General features: G+C 41.0%; 1 protein-coding gene across 1 annotated transcript in view; it reads right to left on the minus strand.

Moving 5' to 3' along the window:
• LOC124284103 overlaps positions 1–21,423 on the minus strand; it is a 156,665-nt gene that overhangs the window by 44,137 nt on the left and 91,105 nt on the right. The window contains exons 26-44 of the mRNA XM_046720161.1: positions 20,155–21,369; positions 19,400–19,608; positions 17,048–17,575; positions 15,659–15,923; positions 14,637–14,854; positions 13,512–13,690; positions 13,418–13,473; positions 12,021–12,128; positions 11,090–11,265; positions 9,846–9,921; positions 8,739–8,990; positions 6,825–7,028; positions 5,702–5,898; positions 4,497–4,716; positions 3,663–3,824; positions 3,021–3,182; positions 1,464–1,625; positions 1,178–1,273; positions 554–658 (exon numbers count right to left, since the gene is read on the minus strand). Of these exons, the coding sequence (XP_046576117.1) occupies positions 554–658; positions 1,178–1,273; positions 1,464–1,625; positions 3,021–3,182; positions 3,663–3,824; positions 4,497–4,716; positions 5,702–5,898; positions 6,825–7,028; positions 8,739–8,990; positions 9,846–9,921; positions 11,090–11,265; positions 12,021–12,128; positions 13,418–13,473; positions 13,512–13,690; positions 14,637–14,854; positions 15,659–15,923; positions 17,048–17,575; positions 19,400–19,608; positions 20,155–21,369 (4,590 nt within the window). The remainder of the gene's footprint in view (positions 1–553; positions 659–1,177; positions 1,274–1,463; positions 1,626–3,020; positions 3,183–3,662; positions 3,825–4,496; positions 4,717–5,701; positions 5,899–6,824; positions 7,029–8,738; positions 8,991–9,845; positions 9,922–11,089; positions 11,266–12,020; positions 12,129–13,417; positions 13,474–13,511; positions 13,691–14,636; positions 14,855–15,658; positions 15,924–17,047; positions 17,576–19,399; positions 19,609–20,154; positions 21,370–21,423) is intronic.

Raw genomic sequence — 21,423 nt, forward strand, 5'->3', positions numbered from 1 at the left:
TATTCCAATTATGTAGATTGATGTTCATGATATCAATCACTGGATTGTCTGATCCAAACTCGATCATTTACACACTGCTTTCATACAGCTGGAATTTACTGCTCACACTTTGCTAAGGATCACAAAAATTAGCAAATTTACTTAAACATAGATTTATAATTTGAAATTGTATCCATTTAAAACTGGATAAATGATGATTTGGTAACACATCTTTAGACAAACAGCCACTTTATACTAACCGTACACACTTGATACACGAATAACCATAAAAATGGTTTTCATGGCACCAATCAACCATTTTGCAAATCATGGCATGGGTCATTGATAAGTACACAACTCCTGTCAATAGCAGGTATGGTATCCACAAGATGAAATGACATACTGAAAATTTGGATCCATGCTTACAATAGGCTTAGATATTTAAACCAAATTTGAACCCACATCATAGTTTTCTGTTGAATAAATGATTTGATCCCTAGCAAATTGTGAATAGTATATTACTGAGAGTGTCAGTAAACAACAACAGATAACAGACAGACTACCTGACACGTACCTGGTGGACAAGAGCAGGTGAAGTTGTTGACAGAATCCTCACAGGTACCACCGTTAACACACGGCTTAGATGCACAGTCATCTATGTCAATCTCACAGAAGGAGCCTACATCAACATAAAATATGTTCACAGAAATATACCCATTAAGATTCATGTCAAGATATGGTGTCATCTGGATTAATAAACTCATTAAACCCTGGTAATGATTTTCAAATTTATTATGCAAATTTGATACAATTACACCCTGGGTCCAGTTCAACAAATTTACCATATTTTCTTTACAGTAATATGTACTTATTAATCAGAAATATATGTGGAAAATGTATATTTTTTCGTCCCAGGTATAACGTAGCCATGACTGTTTGAAATCACCCCACGCTCTTTACAGGACTTTATGTCAAAGGCATCAACCTGGCATGGTTTGAAAACAATTAAATTCTGCAAACTTAAGATTAAACCAAGGTAAAAGTATTTCATCACTGAACAATCCCAAAAGCTGATTAAAGAATTACAACATATTATTGACAAGTTTATGAAATTAAACATATTAATGTCATGACGAAATTGGCATATTTGTCATCAGAAATGGATTGTAATAAATGTGTCCAATGTGCTACCACGTACCTGTGAATCCAGGTAAACAATCACAGGTGTAGAAGGTATCATTGTTCAAACAGGTGGCACCATTTATGCAGCTGTGACCTTCACACTGATCCACAACTGAAAAACAATTTAAAATATATGTTATCAAATACCATCTGTAGATATTCCCATATTTCTGTCAAATTTCACCCCCATACAATTCATCATTAAGCAAAGGGATTTGTATGTGAAACCAATTAATTTGGACAGAGTTATAGCTTAGGACTCCATTGCTCAGAGTTTTCCTGAAAAGGGATGATGATCTTACTGATGCACTGTGTGCTGCTGTTGCTAGCGACGCCAATGGTGACGGTGTTCCTAGGGCACTGTATGCAATAGGTGCTGCGGTACTTGTCGTTGTAGCTGTTCTTGGGGCAGGGGTAACATGGCTCCACCCCACAGCAGCTCACGTAGCCCGGTCGGCACTCACCTGGAGGTGGAGTAGTCACAGGGTGAAAAATAATAATACTGATGAGGGCATATTAATAATGCACTTTAGGCCATATGTTGTTGCATGCTCAAAGTGCAAAACCATTAACACCATCTGTGTATCAGTGTGCATCCAATTATATTTCTCAACTCCTTGGGAAGTATACAACCCAAGCAATCTGTGAGATTTACAATCACATTACCATCTCATCCTATCGGGTACCCATTCACTGCTGGGTGTACAGGGCCTGTTTCAAACAAGGTTACTATTGACACACTATATGGGTATGGGTACAATGTGTGAAGCCCATTTCTGGTGTCCCCTGCCATGATATTGCTGGAATATTGCTAAAAGCTGTGTAAAACTTCACTCACTGGCTCACTCTCACTCACTCACTCACTCCACACTATATGTGATACATGTGCCTAAGTGTGGCAAAGATCTAAAGTCCTAGACTCTTAGGATTCAAGCAGCTTCCGTTGCTTCACATTGATTAACTTTGCACATTTGTCACTTATAAGTTATGCACAGGGCATCGTGCAACCACCATGCTTCATTATGGGAAATATATACATGTCACAATTATTTACGGTCATATAGAAGTTATTTGTTCAATTTTTTATATAGATCTTATTGACACATATATACCTAAGTGATCACTTACTGTATTGTATAATTGCTTGACTAGATTACATTTAGCATCTAAATGCTATTTGATAACACTTGAAAACAAATAATGTGTAACAAAAAGGGTATACCATCAGGGCTATTGGCTATAAATAGATTATACTATAGTGGAATTTGTCTATTATGGACTGGCCTGGGACAGACTCATTTGTCCGGATTATAAAGCAGTGCGGTTTAGTCAACTTTTGTCCGTTACCACACAAAAGCACCGCAAGTCTCTCTTTTGAAACTTGTCCACCCTTTGCAGCATGGGCTCTGTCTTGTAGGGTAAATCGCTTAAAAAGTCCAGTTTTGTCACAGTTAAACACATTCTCCATCTCATAATCACCAATCAAGCTTGGTAGGCTTGTGTTCATAGAAATAATTAACCATTGAGAACAGAAGTAACGGAGATGTTTATTCAACAGAGTGTTATTTTAGTCAGCTACGTCCAGATTACAAAGCATTGTTCTCATTGAGAGTTGATTTTCGGGACTGTTATATTAGTCCATTATCCGTAATTGAGAGAGTCCGGATAATAAAGCAAGCTTTAATGATAAATTAAGAACAATTTTGCGGGACTCAAAGAGTAGTCCGGATTATGGAGAAAACCGGCTTACAAAGAGTTCGGATTTGACAGATTCCACTGTACTTTGAAATTGGACTGGTTTCAAGACATCATCAAACCTTCACAGAACCAATACAGCAAGATGTAAAAAGAATTCTCACCGAAACATTTATCAACTGCGTCAGCGCCTGGTTCCTGTGTTGACTGGTCACCTGGACATTTTACACACTCAGTGGCACCAGTGTCAGGCTGGTACCATCCTTTCTCACACTGGCTGCACGGCACCAAGCCAGACTGTGAGGACTCCCCAGGGGGACATTGTGCTGCAACAGCCATACATAGATCAGGGGGGTATCTGGGGTTTCACATCGGTTTATTTACCAGGACATTGTCTTTATTTGCATCATAAAAAGATGTAAACAAGATTCTGCTCAACAGTATGTAGATTCAGAGATGCACAAGAATTAAAAATGGTCAAAGGTTGTAGATTGATCCAAAATCAGAACATACCCGAAATGTTCTTCAGCATATAAATTGTATTTATGTTTATTGTAGAAAAATTAGATTGAAGACATCTAGTCCTGACACAAGCTTACTTGACTTAACTTTACATGGACTTCCTAGGACAAATTTTGGTACAAATGGTCCTCATTTTAAATTTTACTTTTTAAATTTTGAATTTTATATAAATTTAAAGTTTGCAGCCATGAATTTTACCCCCATGAATACTGAAGAACTATCATTTACCTAACCATATGGACCTACAGCACATGATGGTGGTAACATTCTGCCTTGGTGCTCACCTATACACTGAGACTCCTCGACCGACTGTTCCTGCTCCGTCGACGTCCCTGTACCACATGGCTTACAGGATGCCTGCCCGGCCTCATCTTGGTAGGAGCCCTTCGGGCAGCTCTGGCACTGACCAGAGGTCAGGTTTGCAAACGTGCCTCTCGTACATTCCACTGCAAGATACGAGCAAAACATATATACCTGAGGCTCCTTCACGAAGCAACCTTTACTAAGGTTAACCTTAACTCCCATTCTTCAACACTGCACTAAGGTTACCTAAGTGACTTACGATCACCTTAGTGCTTTGTGAAAGGAGGCCCAGGTCAGTATGGACCTACTTAGTGATGTTTGAACCAATTGACCACCTGATGTTGATTAACAGTTATAAAATACAAGCAGAATTCATGTTTCACATAAAATTTACAAAGTCATATACAGAACTTTAGTCAGTTTCCCTGTCCCTGAATCATATTATTTTCCCCTACAGCCTATCTCTCCCTGCAATGCTAAAGCCCTAAATGAAGCAAGTCTAGATTTCTCCAGGTTGTCCTTTCAAAATAAATGGGTTTATTTGTTACAATCAAAAATATATATATTAAGAGTCTAAGAATTAGTCTAACAGAACTTTTATGCTGCTTTCAACAATATTTCATTATAGCAGGGCATTTTTAATGAAGAGCAACCATTTCATCAATATTTTGTGCAGATCAAACTACCAGGGCCATAGTGCCACAACTATTTATTATCAGTGTTTACACATGTAAGTACAGATATTACATGTTTTAGCACTAACATCACTTGTGAATACCAATTACACAGCAAATAGAGAAATTTAAATTACTTACAGCAATAGTCATTCCTTGGGATGTGTCCAGGTGGACACTGATTATCTCCCCCTCCTGTACACGGTGGCCTGTAGGTGGCGTTGCCACAGCCCTCTATATGAATGTCAAGGTTAGTGGTATTTGCTTGCTCCAAGATGAGTTTTCCACAGGCTGAGGCCAGATAGTATGGAGGAACTGTGGGCTGGACCTTTTGTATGTAGACCTTGACTATTACAGTGACCTACAGTGAAACACACCAACATGTCATAATCAGAACATATTAACTTCACAAAAGGTACAGATTTCATCTTGCTTGCAGTGATGGAAAATAAATCTCTTCAAGATTTCTATATGAACTCAATGGCCAAACACTGATATCTTGTAAAAAGGACTTTGAGTGAGTGAGGGTGTGAGTATTGTTTGATGCCGCTTTTAGCAATATCATGGTAGGGGACACCAGAAATTGGCTTCACACATTGTACCCATGTGCATGGGGAATTGAACTTGTGTATTCAGCATGATGAGTGAATGCTTTAACCACAAGGTTACTCCACCATCCCAAAAGGACTTTGAAACATGATAGACCAGATATATTCAATTAACTTATTCAAAGACGATAGGACCCAATTTCACCACACTCATATTCCAACTGCATGACAGCCCTTAAATAGTCATACCTGGACTTGGATTGATATTACCAACAATCAGAAGGCAATCTCCAAGCTCCATAAACATTGTTAATACTTATGAACCTATTTATGTATTGTTAATGTTCTAATTGTGTATTGATTTTCAAGATATGAAAGAAGCTGTAAATCCATACCATATGTTGTTGTGTTACCTCCCAACTTCTAAATGCCCATCAAGCATCTATCTTAGATCTTTGTTTAGTGGTAGTGGGAACAGATTAAAGGGGCACTGATCCAGAGCAATTTCCGTGTGGACTGGTTGTTGCTTTTGTTGTTGTTTTTCTCCCTTGAGTAGCCCAGTCCCCCTGTCCGTCACGGTCGAGAGAGCAGGTACTGGCTTGGCTTCGTAATTAGACTGTTGGCGAGAAACATTAATCACTCTGGATCAGTGCCCCTTTAAGACCGTGACATCCCCAGAACAAACTGAAAAAACCTCTGTAGAACCTATTCACAGAACCTATGTTGACTCGACCTCTGGAGCTGCCACTGAGCTGAAACATTGAGCCAGTTCAGTGAGCCTGCTGCCATCACACTGACCTTGGTGGTTTCTATCGACATGGCGTAGGTGGCGGTGATGTTGAGGAAGTCGTTCGCGGCAGCACATGGTTCTGTGATTACTGGACCCAGGACCTCCAGGATCTTGTCTTTGAGATGGAACACGCAACTCTCGCTGTTGTTGCCATCATACTCAAACTCAAAGTCAAGGTCAAGGTCATAATCAGGTGCGACCTTGTCTGTTGGAGAAAGAAAGTACCAGTTAGTAGTGGTAGGTATTATAAACCTAAAGAAACTCAACCAAACTCTTCTTTGTCATCCACAATATGGCCAGAATATTGATGGATCTTTATGACTGAAATCACACCTCTGTTTTGGGTTCTTTGAGAGGCATTTTAGAAGTTGTAAAGATGAAGGAAAACCAAGTTCTGTGGACAGTTAACTTCTTTTTTGCAATGAGTGTGACGTTTCGGTGAAGGTACTCTCTTTTGGGTACTGCAATATTATGTTATACCTACAGTAGTCAGTTCTCCCTCATTCAAATATCTACACCCTTAATTATAATACTTGCCACAAACAAATAATTACATTGAAAGTGTTTTGCTTGTTTGCTGTTCAATGTGAGATTCAGCAATGTTATTACTATATGAAGACGATCTAAAAATAACTGTCTGGATCAGACAATCCAGTGATTGATATTAGGAGCATTAGCTATGCAGCTGGGATACCATGTCATGCATAAACTAAGCCACAGATGGGCATTGGTTGCCAAAGGTCAGTTTTAATCCATATCTTCACTGGGACTGCAGAAACTATGAAGAGTTGAATAGTGAGTGAGTGAGTTGAGTTTTACGCCGCACTCAGCAATATTCCAGCTATATGGCGGCGGTCTGTAAATAATCGAGTCTGGACCAGACAATCCAGTGATCAACAGCATGTGCATCGATCTGCGCAATTGGGAACCTATGACATGTGTCAACCAAGTCAGCGAGCCTGACCACCCGATCACGTTAGTCGCCTCTTACGACAAGCATAGTAAGCCTTTTGTGGCAAGCATGGGTTGCTGAAGACCTATTCTACCCGGATCTTCATGGGTGAGAGTTGAATAGACAAAAGACTGGATCATAAACCATACTGCAGAAAGAAACAACGATTTTTAACCCACCTGTACAGTCTGGAACAATGTTATGAGGAAACCAGGTCCCGCCCAGCTCACAAATATACTGCAGTGGAGGCTCGTACACGAAGTCCATCCCCGACGGACATTGCAGGTGACAGCTGAATGCCGTCTTGTTGCCCTCCACAGAGCCTGTACACGCCTTGTCCCCACCCTCGGGGGTCGGGAGGGACCACTCAGGGCACTCCCTCGCTGTGGGGATATAAAGGATATCACACTAATATATTCAGGACAAGATAGGGATAACCCATAGCCCCATTGTACTGACTGAACAACAAACCAATCAGCTCAGGGTTTTACACAGACTTTGAAAAAAGAGAGTCATGGTGACCCACAGTATTTATTTTTGGGAGTCATTTTCAATATTTGGGAGTCATTAAAATTCAGACAATGACCTACTTTTCAGCGATCTGAATTTTTTCGTGTGAAAGTGAAATGAGACACTACAAACAACTATGGTTACACTGAATTCGAATTCCTTGCTTAATAACCAAATGGTACTTACAAATTAATCTTAATCTTAAAGTTTAATAAAATCGTAATTCTATATTTTATGTCGAAGTTTTAAGCAGCATGTCGTTAACGAAGACGTCGCAGACTGCCCCTGTTAGAAGAGGTCTTACAATGATTCACAATTCATCTGGCTCATTGGTTACACCTGTTATGTGTTCTTTGCGCTTATTAAACATATTTTTTGAAACGCACAATGTGATTGATATAATATCAAAGTCGTGAAAGACCGCTAACAGAGCACGCTGCACCCACGTGTTTGCAAGGATTAGTAGGAGCGTAGTGTTGCAATATACAAGTGATTAGATGTATCAAATAATACTGATTAATATCTATATATCCAGTTGAATGAGTTGGTCTCAAAGGAAATGAGACAGTTGTGTAATCAATGTTTTGACTTGTTTAGCGTAATAATTTCCTTTGATTATTTTTTGTTTATTTAATGTGAGATCAAAACGTTTTTGAACCATATTAGAAAGCTAATTTGCTCATCCAATATTTACCTAGGAGCCTTGATATTGATAGGCATTACATCAGAGTAGGACTGAGGTTTATGAGATATATGTTTCAGTTAAAGCTGACAGGGTTTTCCATGACGCGTGATTCCTGCGTATTTGACGCAACAATTTTGTAAAAGACTCTCAAAATATTATCATACGAGTCAAGCTTGACGCAAGTTTTATGAGTGACCCTCAGAATTCAGTTCAGAGTCAATAAAATCGATTTGATAGCAAACAATGATAGTTTTCACGAGGTCTTCATTAATTTAGATATTTCTTTCAATTCATGTTAATAACTATGTTACAGTGAATAAATCACAAGCCTGATTATTTGTTCAGTATACTGGAGTTTCTTATGACTGAACTGAACAGTGAAAAATATACTATTCATTAACTAACATATAAATGACAATACAACACAAAACAATAAAATCTTTGCAAAACTCTTGCTTTTTGATATACATACATCACTTGAAAATGTTATCGAATTATGATCAGGAGGATTTTCGAAAAAGACAAGTCAAAAGGGTTTCCTGGTGTACAGTCTTTGAAGTACACCTTGCTTCAAAGAAATCATGTTTTTCATGGACTTTTGTTCCAGAGACTATGTGATTTTCTGATATAGTGGCCATGTTAAGTACATTCAAAACACAACTAAAGACTCATCTATTTCTCCTCTACAAGTGACTTCCAATCATCCGTACCTGCCAGCTGTATATAGTTTTAACTTGAGTTCAGGAAGTGCTTTGAGCATATCCCTGTGACGTGGAAAGGCGCTATATAAATGGCCTATTATTATTATTATTAACACATGTTATATTTTCATATTTATGTTACATGCATGAAATATTTTAATCTGGCAAATATTTCCATATTTTTGTGGTCAACTTACGTTGAGCTTCATATACGAAAGAGCAGGTAGCTTTATTGCCAGCATTATCGTACACCGTGGCAGTTAATTCAATAGGCCTGAGCATACGAATGACAGTGCCCTCTGGTGGTGAGTATTCGATTCTCTCAATTCCGCTGTAGTCACTGGCGTTGATTGGCTGGGACTGGAAACTCAGTTGAACATCCTGTGTGTCAGAGTCATACAGTTCTACCACAATAGAGCTGGGGCAGACGACAGTGGGTGGAGTCACGTCTGCAACATGGAGGTTAGATACAGATCAGAATGGATGGTTTTGTTTCCTCTTTGAGTGACAGTCTAGGTGTTTGGAAGTACAATATAGACAAACTTTATGGATAACAACTTCTTTATTTCTTGCAAGTTACGTTTCGATGCAGTTTCTTGTACCCTTGTCAAGTAACGTTGCTTGACAACAGTACAAGAATCTGTATCGAATTGTTGATGATTTTGTTGTTTAACGCTGCACTCATTAATATTCCAGGGTCTAGATTTTCGAAGCACCCTTAACGCTAAGATCGTTGTAAGTTAATGTTAATGAATGGCACTTACGTCCATCTTAGCGCTAAGAGAGCTTCGAAAATCTAGACCCTGGGAACTGACCGTATTAGGGCTGTTTTATTGGGGAAGGTGGGTACAGGGGAGGATGGGTCCTGAGTGGGACTCAGATACCCACAGTACTTCCCTGACCCATGATTAATAACATGATACATTGTTTAATGACAACAATACAGAACTCCATTGTTACATTACAAAAACTTAATGTTATTTATCACTGACTATGCATACATTTCTTTCAGATCAGATCATTTATGTGAATAAAGATAACGGTTCATTCAACTTAAGTCAGAAATGATCAGACTGTTTTATACATGTATTCATATAGCTTTTTTCAGGATTCCAGGTAAAAAGTCCCAACACCCTTGAGACCTACAGCAGAACCCTGGTAGTGTAACATGACAGGGGACGGACTCATCGTGCAGTAATTCTGGTTCATCAATGCCCCAGAATACATTTAGTGTACAGGGTCAAAACAATGCATGAATACCGAATGTTACAGTGTAACAATGCATGAGTAACTCTACCACTCACCCACGAGGAACACATGGAGGGGGCAGGTGGCTACATTTCCCATGGAGTCAGTGGCAGCAACGGTAACTGTCATGTTCTGGAACAAAGTTGGGCCATCATGTAGCTCCGTAACAGAGCACAAAGTACAAACATCTGAATGTAGCACAGCTGTAACAGAGTTCGGACAACACATTACTACATTCACACAGCACATTCAACACGTGGCTAAAGATAGGGCAACACTGCAGTACAGTCACAACACACACAGTGCCTTATAACAGAGGTGAACTACATATAGGGCAAGTGTACAGTCACAACACACACAATGCCTTATAACAGAGGTAAACTAGATATAAGGCAAGTGTACAGTCACAACACACACAGTGCCCTATAACAGAGGTGAACTAGATATAGGGCAAGTGTACAGTCACAACACACACAGTGCCCTATAACAGAGGTAAACTAGATATAAGGCAAGTGTACAGTCACAACACACACAGTGCCCTATAACAGAGGTGAACTAGATATAGGGCAAGTGTACAGTCACAACACACACAGTGCCCTATAACAGAGGTGAACTAGATATAGGGCAAGTGTACAGTCACAACACACACACACAGTGCCTTATAACAGAGGTGAACTAGATATAGGGGCAAGTGTACAGTCTGTACACACAGTGCCCTATAACAGAGGTGAACTAGATATAGGACAAGTGTACAGTCACAACACACACAATGCCTTATAACAGAGGTAAACTAGATATAAGGCAAGTGTACAGTCACAACACACACAGTGCCCTATAACAGAGGTGAACTAGATATAGGACAAGTGTACAGTCACAACACACACAATGCCTTATAACAGAGGTAAACTAGATATAGGGCAAGTGTACAGTCACAACACACACAGAGCCCTATAACAGAGGTGAACTAGATATAGGGCAAGTGTACAGTCACAACACACACAGTGCCCTATAACAGAGGTGAACTAGATATAAGGCAAGTGTACAGTCACAACACACACACAGTGCCCTATAACAGAGGTGAACTAGATATAGGGCAAGTGTACAGTCACAACACACACAGTGCCCTATAACAGAGGTGAACTAGATATAGGGCAAGTGTACAGTCACAACACACACACAGTTCCCTATAACAGAGCTGAACTAGATATAGGGCAAGTGTACAGTCACACAGGAGACAAGGCAACACTATATAACAGTCACACTACACACAGGACAACACCTGATAAGGTGATATTCTCACCTTAGTGAAGAGGTAGGGTAGTCGGAAGTCAGATGGAGTGTAGATGACAGTGGGCGTGGCCCCCGAGTTGTCAGAGAATGTTGGCAGCGTGATGTTGGCAGGGACTGGTCCGTTGGGACCCAGCTCCACCTCCATATTTCCTGAGGGGCAGTCAGTGGACACCGGGGCCTGTGTGTCTGTGTGAAGAGCAAACACACCCACATAAACAGGTAATATTACAGAATGGGCATGATGGTATATATTGGATTTTTGTACTTGAGGCTTCTATTTAGAAATTAGTTTGACAATTCTAAAAAAAAAATTCATACTATTAAATTAGGGTATGATGTTGGTCTTTGTGCTGACACAGTATTTGGCGTAGGACCAGTTATTAGCATTGGTATTAGCAATGGACAGGGCTCAGCTATCAGTGTTGACATCAGCAATACAGGAGCACATTTATCGCTGTTGATATCAGCAATGGTAGGACACCTTTATCGATTCTGATATTAGCAATGGTGGGGTACAGCTGCTAATATTAATATCAGCAATGGTGGGACACATCTATCGGTGTTGATGTCAGCAAATGTTGAGCACGTGGTGCACATGGAACCTCCAGGGGCCCGTTTCACAAAGCGATCATAGCGCTACGACTGTTGCAAGTCTGTGTTAAAGTATGGGAGTTACGATCACCTTAGTGCTACGACTGTTGCAAGTCTGTGTTAAAGTATGGGAGTTACGATCACCTTAGTGCTACAACTGTTGCAAGTCTGTGTTAAAGTATGGGAGTTACGATCACCTTAGCACTTTGATTGCTTTGTGAAATGGAGCCCAGGATGATTAAATATGTTTTTTTGGATGTTTTTCTTCAGGAAAAAAAGCTATTCTCAGATAACCAATTATTCCAGCGTTCTGTCATATATATTCTCCCACAATTCTCCCCTGTACTCACCCTGACACAGGGGCACAGAGGCGTTCCATCGCGGGGTGTTGTCTTGGTTGAAGGTGTGGATCTTCAAGTTACTGCGGACTGAGCTGCGTTTCCTGCGGGGAGGTCTATCTGGAACAACATACATGAACCCTCAATATGAAGTTCCTGAAAAGTAACGAAACCAGTTCCATAACTCACAACTGATGCATTACCAAGAGGGTTGTTTGATGTCATCTGACTTTCACATAGTAGGAATTACATGTGGAAACCTTGTGTTGTGGAAATTACATGTCACAGGGTAAATAAAAATAACAACCATGTCATTTGATAACAGGGCAGTGGAGTAGCCTAGTGGTTAAAACTTTCGCTCGTCATGCCAAAGACACAGGTTTGATTCCCTACATGGGTACAATATGTGGAGCCCATTTCTGGTGTCCCCTGCCATGATATTGCTGGAATATTGCTAAAAGTGATGTAAAACTTAACTCACTCACTCACTCATTCAGACACATCGGTAAAATAAACCAGGGTCTGTAATCTTTGAAACATGGACAACCTTGAGGCTTGTTCTGTGATCAGGTATAATTATTTATTATCCATATGGTTGAAAATTGGAGATTTAATATTTTCAGTTTGAGCACATGTGCACATATGACTTTAGCCGCAGCTGATTGGTCAAAATATGACGCATCACTTACCTGATATCTTGTACGATCTTCAATGCCAAATACTTTGTTAGGTCAGTAATGATAACAATGTCAATACATTAATTATTTTGTAAATATATACTGATGCTGTTCATTTTCAGATACAATATTCACATTATAGCTTTCTTATATTCTATAGTTAGAAGTTGGAGTAGTATGTGTGCACTATTTTGACAAGTAAAACCTACTCACTGACTCTGTCAAGTATTTTTGCGCCATGACCCAGTTTTTGTGCTTGTGGGATTTTCATTACCGTAAACTTAATATTTTCTGATTGATCTTCACATACATAACTGGATAAAAATGAAATGATTACACTCGCAAGTGTGTCATATTACTTATACGAAACTCGTGCAAAATTATGTATTGCTCCCGCTCGGGCAATACAAAATGTCACACTTGTTTCATATAAGTCGTACGACACTTGCTTGTGTAATAATCTCTATTTATATTACATTTGTGACGTCATTCCATTGTCTGCTCGCTCCATTACTTTTCAGGAATGGTGCGATGTGTACCAGTTTCAAATTAAAGACTTCATTTTGTCATTTTGACATTTATTTTTGATAACAGAAATAATCCCAATACTTTGAATGTAATTTAAGTAGGGTAATATCCTCGTAACTCTCCATTATTTTTAAGGAATGGACAGTTACTCGGACATAACCCTCTACGTATTAACAGAGAACGTCTCTGGTATTACTGACATACCTTTGCCTTTGTTCGTGCTGGGCTCATCCACACACGTCCCAGAAGATGGTTGGTAGCTGAGTGATCCAAAGCAGGTCCATTCTGAACTTGTTACCCTGAAGCTGTTTTGATGATGGAGGTGCGTCCACAATAACTGGTCACTTGTGTTGGCAAGGAGGTCAGGGTCGTCTCCAGAGTATTATGCAAGTAGGTCTTCAGATGTGCTGCACATTTCTGGACATCACTCTTCACTCCTGACATACTCAGCAACCCAAATGGAATCGATATCATCACCTGAAAAGATGTCAGGAGTTCATAAATGTTGTGAAAGTATAACTTGTGAAGCAGCCATAATATTTCTGAAGCCATGATGGGATTCCTGCCCTTGACCTTCTAATCTAAGGTTAAATATGTCAAAATGACCAAAGTGGTTCAACCCTTCAGCATTGGTTGGTTGTTTAGCACCTCCCTCAGCAATATTCCAGCTATATGGCGGCGGTCTGTAAATAATCGAGTCTGAACCAGACAATCCAGTCATCAATAGCATGAGCATAGATCTACGCAATTGAGATACGATGACAATTGTCAACCAAGTCAGTGAACCTGACCATATGTTCCCGTTAGTCACCTCTTACAACATGCATGGGTTGCTGAAGATCAATTCTAACCTGGATCTTCATGGGTCCCTTTCAGCAAGGATGACAGGGTAAAGATGTTATCTGAGTGAGTGAGTAAGTGAATGAGTGGGAGAGTGAGTGAGTGAGTGGGAGAGTGAGTGAGTGAGTGGGAGAGTGAGTGAGTGAGTGAGTGAGTGAGTGAGTGAGTGAGTGAGTGAGTGAGTGAGTGAGTGAGTGAGTGAGTGAGTGAGTGAGTGAGTTTGGTTTTACACTGCTTTTAGCAATATTTCAGCAATATCACGGCGGGTGACACCCCATGTGGGGATTCGAACCCGGGTCTTCGGGGTGACGAACGCTTTAACCACTAGGCTACCCCACTGCCCCGAGTGAGTGAGTGAGTGAGTGAGTGAGTGAGTGAGTGAGTGAGTGAGTGAGTGAGTGAGTGAGTGAGTGAGTGAGTGAGTGAGTGAGTGAGTGAGTGAGTGAGTGAGCAAGCGAGCAAGCCACTTTCAGCAATACTCCAACAGTATCGAAATAGGGGCAATAAGAATCCATGGAACATGAAATACAGTAGGTATTGCCAAAGGGACCATTATATGTTACAATCTCAAAAAAGAAACAACCTCCTTGGTGCTCGGTGCAATCTGTCCCTGTTTCAGCTGAAGAAGCACTTGTGAGGTTTCGCCACATAGTGTGTTGTTCTGTAGCTTGCCCATCACTTGGGACACTAAGGCCTTGATAGCTGACCCAGTGTTGACCGCAAGCTGGCTGGTGCACATGGTGGCATTCTGGGACACTTGCATCCTCAGTGTTGCTGTCGTCACGAAAGTCGGGATGCTCTCTGAAATCATAGTCCACAGCATGATTGAAACAACAATGAACCTTGCATATACTCAAAGGGACAGTTACACTGTTGGGTAGATAGCTGTTTTGCTCTCCCTGACAACCAATCAGATGCAGTATTATCACATTATCACATATTATCAGAACAGCAATGGTTGGTTGATTGATTCACTAATTGATCTATCAATCAGTTGATTGATCGAATGACTGGTTGATCAAATGACTGATTGTTTAACACTGCACTGTATTCCAGCTATATGATGGGGGTATGTAAATAATCGAGTCTTGACCAGATAATCCAGTGATCAACATGAGCATCGATCCACACAATTGGGATATGATATGTGTCAACCAAGTCAGCGAGTCTGACCACCTAATCCCATTACTTGCCTCCTGCGACAACATTGATTAACAATAAAAGAAAGAGCTAAGAGGTTCTCATAGAAAATGACGATGATACAGGGGGAAATATTAAATTAAATAAAGATAAATATATGAAATAAACAAGAAATAAATCAGTCCTGCGTCTCTACCTACATGAGGGTAGTACTTTCATGTACCCTTTCATATCCCTAAAAAGATTCTAATACAATATCTGAATGAGTGAGTTTTACGATGCTTTTAGCAATATTCCAGGGACGTCACAGCGGGGGAAATGGGCTGCATACATTGTACCCATGTGGTGAATCGAACCCAGGTCTTCGGCGTGACAAACGAATGCTTTAATTACTTGGCTACTGCCCCAATATCTGAAAATAGCCAATGTTCTCGAAATGAATCAAACATCAGTAAATAAACACACCTTCGATACACTTAAAGTTGTCTTTATCATAAACATAGCCATCAGGACAGTAGTATTCCACATCATTGTTTGATGTCTCAAGTTTATCTGGTGACAGTGTAATATCACTGCAGTTGTGGGTCTTGCTGCCAGCCAAGGTCAAGGTTGTCAGATGTTGCTTAGGCGCCGTCAGCTGTCCTGCTGCATATCCGTAACAGACCAGCATCCTTGATTGGTCGATGTTCTCCGAAAGTGGATACAAGTGCAGTCTGCCAACTCCATTGATCTTTAAAGAGAGTAATGTCGAACATAATTGTTAGGAACATAATTCACAAACATCTTTAGTTTACAGCAATCACGTTTCCTTTAACAATTTTACTTCATCCTCTGTAAATGGACATCAAGTAATTAGTATATAAATTTACCTCATATTATATATATTGTACACTGATTTGAATGATTTTGTAATAATTTTAAAATACAAATTTGACTGATATTGTTAACAACAGAAAGGTTTATGTATAACATGGGTCCTCACTAACCAACAGAAAAATTCTTAAAGCATGGAAATATTAATTATCAAGGGAAGACTACCATAATATGGAGATAATCTGAGTCAAGGGAAGACAACTCTAATATGGAGATGAGCAGAGTCTAATGAAGACTATTCTACTATTGAGATAAGTTGAGTCAGGTGAGGTGAAATGGGGTTTAACGTCGTAGTACACTTAAGAATATTTCGCTCATATGACGAGCTCATATGTGCATGCATGTTTATAAGTACCTGCTTATAATAGTCCAGACTTAAGCTGGATTTATAGTGCTAGCTCACTGAAATACCATGCCGCAGTTAAGCATGAATACCCCACTCAGACACATTATGCTGACTCCAAGCCGACCAGTCCTTGTTGTACCCTTTAATGCCAAGCGCCAAGGAGGGACCAACAAGTACCATATTTTAACGTGTTTTGGTATGATGCAGCTGGGGATCAAACCTGTGAGCTTCCCCTCTTGTGTCAAGTGAACACAACCCTAACATTGAAATAATCTGAGTCAAGGGAGACAACCCTTATATGAATAATTAAGTTGAATCAAGGGAAGACAACTGTAATATTGAGATAATCTGAGTCAAGGGAGACAACCCTTATATGAATAATTAAGTTAAGACCAGGGAAGACAACTGTAATATTGAGATAATCTGAGTCAAGGGAGACAACCCTTATATGAATAATTAAGTTGAGTCAAGGGAAGACAACTGTAATATTGAGATAATCTGAGTCAAGGGAGACAACTGTAATATTGAGATAATCTGAGTCAAGGAGACAACTGTATGACAACAATAATGAGATGATGTTAGTAAGGAAAGACAACCCTAATATGGACAAGCCAGTCAAGGGAAACAACTCTCACCTTAGTATCTCCATCAGCAGAAAGAGTCAAGTTCTCCGTAACACTGACAAAGATGTCCTTACAGAATTCCAACAGTATCGTCTGAACATGAGCTTGCATCCATGTCAGTTCTGTAATAAGGGCAGAATGGTACTGTGTGATACAATACTCTGGAACTTGAGCACTGGACACAAAACTACCCCTGAGGGTCAGAATCATCCTCGGGACAGTAGGGACAGGTGCTGGAGTAGGTGGAGCAACAGTTGAAGCTGGGGTCGTAACAATGGCTGTGGTTCCGCGGAAACAAATCCATTCTGCAGAATCGAGGATGAAGCCATCCTCGCATCCCCATTCTTTTCGGGTGAAGTTGCAGCCAGGGCTGATGTAGGTGACGTTGTTGCAGAAGTTGGGGACAACTTTATCTTGGATCATGCGAAGGAGTTTGGGGAATTCCACACGAGTAAAATTTATAAATTCTGCAGCACAAGCTTCAACAGATTCCTTGGAGGATGTGTTGTATTTGAGACCATAGATAACTGCAACATTCGCCTGACAACAAAAGAAAAACATGAAAATATTTTCATGGTTACTTGTTAAACTCAGTGACAAGCCAGTTCCTGTCATGTGTTACAATATGTTTTGCGCATTTGGCCTTTTTCTGAATATAACTGTCTGTCGATCTGTCTCATCAGGGTGAAATTGTTTTTGGTCAGTACACCAACCAAGTGCAACCTCGCTAATAGGTTTGGATGCATCACAAAATAACGTCACTGGTTCTAAAACGTAACATAATGCTTGTTTAGCAATTTTAATAACAAGTACTCAGTATCAGATACATTCAACAGTATCAGATACATTCAACAGTATCAGATACATTCAACAGAATCAGATAGATTCAACAGAACCAGATCGCATGATGATAATGATGAATGATTCTGTTTCAATTTTGCATTACCTTTATTTATAAATCTCAATTATATGATCACTGCTGCATAACTGATTAATGAGTACACAAATGTTTATGCTTGTGTAGCAGCCATAAAATTTCCGAGTCCCGTGCTGGGATTCGAACCACGGACCTTCTGATCAGAAGTCGGACGCCTTGTCCACATGACCAAAGAGGTTAACCCCGTCAGCAAGCTGACAAGGTAAGGATGTCATCTGTGGGATGACTCCACGCCCTGGTACATACTCCCCCGTCAACAGAAGGCACGTCCCGAGCCGCATAGTTGGGTACTGAGACATATTTTGCTCAAATTTTATATGAACATGCTCAGCCCCACGTCTGGCGCCAATGTAGCGGCCATAAAATTTCCGAGTCCCGTGCTGGGATTCGAACCACGGACCTTCTGATCAGAAGTCGGACGCCTTGTGCACATGACCAAAGAGGTTAACTCCGTCAGCAAGCTGACAAGGTAAGGATGTCATCTGTGGGATGACTCCACGCCCTGCTACACTTGTAACAGGTCACGTGGAGAGAAACATACTACTTCCAGTCAATTACTTCCCAATTAAAACACATGATGACCGATATAAGATGTTGAAGGATTTATTGTTACCTGAACCAGGTGCAACCTGTTACTAAAGGTAACGTGCACCAGCCATTTTGAACATGCACCAGTGCAGGATGTAAATAGAGAAATCGCAGCCTGCTTATACGGCTCTCAAATTTTCTTTTACCATACTGTGTCTCGTCCTTATAAGGGAATACCATGAAATCTTGAAAATATCGTTATAACACCTCACACTTATAAGAGGATACACCAAATAGAGGAGGTGTCCCTGTAATACCTCCTTTGCCCCCTAAGCAAGTAAAACATCCATATTTTGTTCTCTTTTAATAAGACACTAATTACTAGTACAAAATGACCCAAGTAGGGATTCATGTAGGATTTCAAACTTGACATGCAAATTGGACAAAAGTCAAAAGCCAAAGTTTGAGGACCAAAAGAAGGGGATCGGCCTATCTACAGGTTACACTTTCATGAAACTGTTTTTCAGGGGGTAAGAAAAGTATGTTGTATTGCTTAGCATGAACGAACAAGAGAAGACGGCTACTTTTTACTGACATTTTCTGCAGAGTTTCACAGTAAGTCTGACACTGAGCAGAAAAACCATTCCCTGAATGAAGACACGTGTTTCATCATTAAGCTAATAATATGATGAACATTTTCATCAGGCCATAATCTTGAATGATTTAAAAGTGTATTATAACTTAAAAAGTCGGAGAGAGTGATATATTTACAATATGATGGAAATTCACTAGCCAGTCGGGCAAGTGACTATGGAGATTTGCTAGCCCGACTTGATTCTTACTAGCCACAGGCCAGCGGGTCAGTGGCTATTTCAAACACTGTATCGAGTGCAACTTACCCTGTTGGTACTAAAGTTGATCCGGCCGTCCAAGAGGGTGACATAGATGTCGGAGGTTCCGGCACAGTGCTGAAGTTGGGGGGCATTAAAGAGGGTAGGCAGTTGGTTCACCATGCTGTTAACTTCCATATGCACCTCGTTTATACAGGAGTTGCTGAAGATCCCCTCGATAGAGTCCAAGACCTCCACGATAAACACTGGCGCTGTCACTGAAACCAAGCAGTTCAAACTGGAGGACACCTGGTTGGTTGGTTGGTTAATGTTAAGCTTAGTTTTACATAGTGGGGTACACCAGAATTAAGTTAGTGAGTGAGGTTAGTTTTACGCCGCACTCAGCAATATTCCAGCTATATGGCGGCAGTCTGCAAATAATTGAGTCTGGACCAGACAATCCAGTGCTCAACAGCATGAGCATCGATCTACGCAATTGGGATAATTTGACATGATCCAGTTAGTCGCCTTTTACGACATGCATTGGTTGCTGAAGACCAATTCTAACCCAGATCTTCACGGGTACTGTTGGGAGGGAGAGATGCATGTCACAGAAACTACATTCGTTAGTATATGGGTGGGCTTCTTTGGTTTGAATCCAGTTCCGGACACACATTTCTTGTCAAACTGTCAGTGATAGAATAAACAGCAGCTGCATCATCAGCAAGTGGTGCCTCATCAATGATGTGGAGCCAGGTGATGGTGTGTGATGTATTTGAAACATCACAGACACTTGAATAAATCTTATAATATAGATAGCGTACCTTCTGGTAAAGATTGACTTGTAGTGACTGGCGGGCCTTGTGTTGTTGGACCTTGAGTTGATGGGCCTTGAGTTGTGGGACGTTGTGTTGTAGGGCCTTGAGTTGTGGGGCCTTGAGTTGATGGACCTTGTGTTGTAGGGCCTTGTGTAGTTGGACCTTGAGTTGTGGGGCCCTGTGTACTTGGACCTTGTGTTGTAGGGCCTTGTGTAGTTGGACCTTGAGTTGTGGGGCCCTGTGTAGTTGGACCTTGTGTTGTAGGGCCTTGTGTAGTTGGACCTTGAGTTGTGGGGCCCTGTGTAGTTGGACCTTGAGTTGTAGGGCCTTGTGTAGTTGGACCTTGTGTTGTAGGGCCTTGAGTTGTAGGGCCTTGTGTAGTTGGGCCTTGTGTTGTAGGACCTTGAGTTGTGGGGCCTTGAGTTGTAGGACCTTGTGTAGTGGGGCCTTGAGTTGTGGGGCCTTGTGTAGTTGGACCTTGTGTTGTAGGGCCTTGAGTTGTAGGGCCTTGTGTAGTTGGTCCTTGTGTTGTAGGACCTTGAGTTGTGGGGCCTTGAGTTGTAGGACCTTGTGTTGTAGGGCCTTGTGTAGTGGGGCCTTGAGTTGTGGGGCCCTGTGTAGTGGGGCCTTGAGTGGTTGGGCCTTGTGTTGTGGGGCCTTGTGTTGTCAGGCCTTGTGTTGTTGGGCCCTGTGTTGTAGGGCCTTGAGTGGTTGGGCTTTGAGTTGTAGGGCCTTGTGTAGTTGGGCCTTGTGTTGTAGGGCCTTGTGTAGATGGCCCTTGGGTTGTTGGGCCTTGAGTTGTAGGGCCTTGTGTAGATGGCCCTTGGGTTGTTGGGCCTTGAGTTGTAGGGCCTTGTGTAGTTGGACCTTGAGTTGTTGGACCGTGTGTTGTTGGACCTTGAGTTGTAGGACCTTGTGTTGTTGGACCTAGTGTTGTTGGACCTTGTGTAGATGGGCCTTGTGTTGTTGGACCTTGTGATGTTGGTGACTGTGTTGAAGGTCTCTCAGTTGTGGTTGACTGTGTGGAAACACCTTGTGTTGTCTGGGATCCTGGAGTGGAACTGTGGACATCCTGTGTTGTTGGTGTAAGAGGCCGTGTTGTAGTTTGTTCAGTATCTGTTGTTGCTGCTGGTGCATCAGTAGAGGTGACAGCAGGCGATGTTGGGATGATGGTGACAGAGGTTGTAGGAGTAGGCGTTGGTTCCAGCTCTTCTAGACATTCTGCAGCAAAACATTTCAAGCATCAAACATGGAACACAAAAGACATTGACATAA

The sequence above is a fragment of the Haliotis rubra genome, unplaced genomic scaffold (genome assembly GCF_003918875.1).
Source record: "Haliotis rubra isolate DU_JTF1 unplaced genomic scaffold, ASM391887v1 Scf33, whole genome shotgun sequence".
Classification (NCBI taxonomy): Eukaryota; Metazoa; Mollusca; class Gastropoda; order Lepetellida; family Haliotidae; genus Haliotis; species Haliotis rubra.